At 31.2% G+C, this 3,706-nt stretch overlaps 1 protein-coding gene across 1 annotated transcript; it reads left to right on the top strand.

Moving 5' to 3' along the window:
• The first annotated feature begins 516 nt into the window (after positions 1–516).
• On the top strand, positions 517–1,083 carry LOC140888588 (uncharacterized). The gene has a single exon (XM_073296280.1). The coding sequence runs from the start codon at positions 517–519 to the stop codon at positions 1,081–1,083; it is 567 nt and encodes a 188-aa protein (XP_073152381.1).
• Positions 1,084–3,706: the final 2,623 nt, after the last annotated feature.

Genomic DNA, 3,706 nt, shown 5'->3' with positions numbered 1-3,706 from the left:
ATCTATTCAATGATTACTTTGCTGAAATTCCAAGATATAATGAAGCAATGTTTCGAAGACGATTTCGAATGTCTCGAAACTTGTTCATTCGTATCGTAGATGAGGTAAAGAATCACGATTCTTATTTCGTTCAACGAGCAGATAGTGTGGGGCGGCTTGGTCTATCAACTCTGCAAAAAATAACAGCCGCATTACGAATGCTAGCATATGCTTTACCCGCGGATGCTACTGATGAATATATCAAAATTGGAGAATCTACTGCAATTGTGTTTATGCAACGGTTTTGTCGTGCTGTAGTGGAAGTTTTTGCAGAACGATACTTGAGATCACCTACTCTACATAGGTGAACAACGAGGATTTCCAGCGATGTTGGGAAGTTTTGACTGTATGCACTGGAAGTGGAAAAATTGCCCAACGGCTTGGGCAGACCAATATGCAGGTCATAGTGGTTCTCCGACAATCATTTTAGAAGCAGTAGCTGATTACGATATTTGGATATGACATGCATATTTTGGAATGCCCGGAACAAATAATGATATAAATGTTTTTGAGGCGTCTAGTTTATTCTCCAAACTTGCACAAGGTATTGCTCCTACTGCTTATTACAAAATTGGAGGAAAAAAATATGATATGAGATATTACTTAGCTGATGGTATTTATCCGAAATGGTCAACTATTGTGCAAAGCATTCATGATCCACGCGGACCAAAAAAGAAATATTTCGCAATGAAGCAAGAATCTTGTAGAAAAGACGTTGAGCGTGCATTTGGAGTTCTTCAATCACGATTTGCTATTGTGGCATCCCCAACACGTGGTTGGAAAAAATGTAATTTACATGACATAATGTCATCATGTATCATAATGCACAACATGATTATCGAAGATGAACGCGACCTCAGTGCACCCATTCAAGATGCGAGAAAAACACCTGCTCCAGAAGTAGAAATGATTGTCGATGAGAATATGAAGTTCCAAGAATTTCTCAGTCGATATAAAAAAATAAAAGACAAAGATACTCACTACGCACTGCGAAATGCTTTAATTGAGCATTTGTGGGATGAATATAGTAGTTCAAATGTTTGACAGTTGTACTCGAACGGTTTAAGCATTTATATTTGAAATTATATTTGTATTATGCTTATAATTTGTATGTGTTATGTTTGATGTTGTATTCGTTTTGTATTCGTCGTATGTTTGAAGTTGTATCCATTTTGTGGTCATTTTAGGTTTGAAATCGTACACATATTTATCAATTTTAATCATTTCATATATTAATTTGTATTATTTGTAATTAATTTATATAATAATAGTTAAATCATAAAATTAAAAATAATATTTATATGTATTAACAATAAAATAAATTTTAATTAATAAAACTATTAAATATATAATTTGTAAAAATATTTATTAACGTTAAAATATATATTTTTTAAAAAATATTAATTATATAATTTGTAAAAATATGTTGAATAAAATTAATTAATATATGTGAAATAAAAGGAATATTATGAGAATATTTTTTTTGGTGTAAGATTTGGTGTAAATGGGGTTGGAGATGAATGTTGTGTTTGGTGCAGAAATTGCACTATTTTAGTGCAAAACTTGCACCAAAATGGTGCGCAGGGTTGGAGATGGCCTAAGTATTTTGTGGAAGAAAATATCAAAAGTGTGTTTCATATAAGTAAAATCTCAAACATTACCTAAGTTATGGTTCAAACATTTGACATGGCACATGTTTAATTAAGAGCGACGTAATTTATGCATAATTCAGTTTAGAAATAACAAATTCTACATTTGTTTCATTAATTTGTAGGTAATATTTACGTAAGTATGATGGTTCAACTTTGTCGACACTGAGCTTTATTTCATTTTATTTATTATTACACATAACTAATTATTTAATCAGGCCACTAAAATAAAGTTATTATTGTATATAACTAACTATTTAATTAGGCCACTGGTGAGGTACATAAATCAATTCCATTGGATTTAGATTTTCAAATTCGACATCGAGTTATAATATGTTCGGGATGATGACCACCCGGCCGTTTGGAACAGATTTGGTTGAGTTGAAGATACGTAAAGTCGTCAAGTCGGTATTAAGTATTGGTTCAAACGATCTAACGTGAGCAATATATAGTTATGAACGACTAATTTATGGATAATTCATCAGTTTGAAAATAACAAATTTTATATTTGTTTCATTTATTTATGGTAATACTTACGTATGCACAACGGTTCATCAACTTGTCGTGTCATGTTTAATGAGACATAAAAACTTTATGATCGTACCCTCTTTATTTCATTTGTCGTTATTTATCGTATCTATAGCCTCTACTGATAATTTATCTGGAACTCTTGGTTTTTTGTGTGTTCCGTTATACATATATATATATATATATACATATATATATATATGTATAATACTAAAGCATGTTATTATTTTACGATTGTGAGTTTAGAAATACATGCTTACGTAGAACAATAGCCATGAAAGCTAATATTTTATAGGACTCGCTTGTAAACTTGAACATGATGAAAACGCATGTCTAGCATGTTATTATTTTACGATTGTGAGTTTAGGAATACATGCTTACGTAGAACAATAGTCATGAAAGCTAATATTTTATAGCACTCGCTTGTAAACTTGAACATGATGAAAACACATATCTTCTTGTTTATAAAATAGTTTATTCCGGTCCAAATTAGTTATAAGAGATATAATTATACGAGTATTTTATACCGATCATTATATTATGACCTAAATATGATGAGTGTATTATACTCTCCATTTGTAAAGTAAACGTAATACAATTTTCTGTTTTGCCTAAGAGATAATATTTGTTTAAATATTGCATAGTTTGTTTGGCTGGAGAAGCTAAGCAATTTAAAACATTTTTTAAACAATTTTTAGTTTTTGGTTACAAACACTGTTTCTAAAAATCACTCCAATATTTGTTGTTTTTAAAAATTTTGTAGTATTTGGTTATAAACATGATTTTTTAAAGATTCAAATGTTAATTATAATTTAAAAATATGTTTCTTTAGGAGAAATACTAACACATTAAACCCAAATTTCATCAAGTACAACTTCTTGAAGCCAAGAAGGAAATTCATCAAATAACCAAGATATATTATAAGAACGATATAAAGCAAATTTGGCGAGTTTATGAGCAATCCGCTTACCTTTTGGCGCACCGCGCATATGCTTTATTCCAAGAATGCCCGGAGTTGACAAAAGATCTTGAATTTGTGCAATCATTGAAAACTCAGTCTAAGATAATTTATCGACGCAATCACCTCACTAACCGCCTCCAAAGAGTCTGAGAATATCCAAAAATTAATAATATCATTTTGAATACAGAAATTCAACCCAATTAAAATTGCTGAAAGTTCGCCCTGAGAACCGATCCAGGATTACGAATCTTATTAGCCAAAGCAACTATAACATGCCCACGATAATCCCACACAATTTCCCATATCGAAAAGTATCCCTTACGATCATCAAATCTTGCATCTACATCTGATCTAAATTGACCATTATGAGGTTTTATCCATTTATCCTTCACATCAGATTTTGCACTTCTGAAGTGTGTTGAAGATGCTAGAGACACATTCTTGAGTTCTGCAAGCATCGAAGATGCCCAATCTACACATATAGGCTTGGTATTTGGACTTACCCCATGTTTATTATGACACAATTTAG

The sequence above is a fragment of the Henckelia pumila genome, chromosome 3, assembly GCF_033568475.1.
Source record: "Henckelia pumila isolate YLH828 chromosome 3, ASM3356847v2, whole genome shotgun sequence".
Classification (NCBI taxonomy): Eukaryota; Viridiplantae; Streptophyta; class Magnoliopsida; order Lamiales; family Gesneriaceae; genus Henckelia; species Henckelia pumila.
Note: the sequence above shows the minus strand (reverse complement) of the source record. Positions and strands in the feature narration are given on the sequence as shown.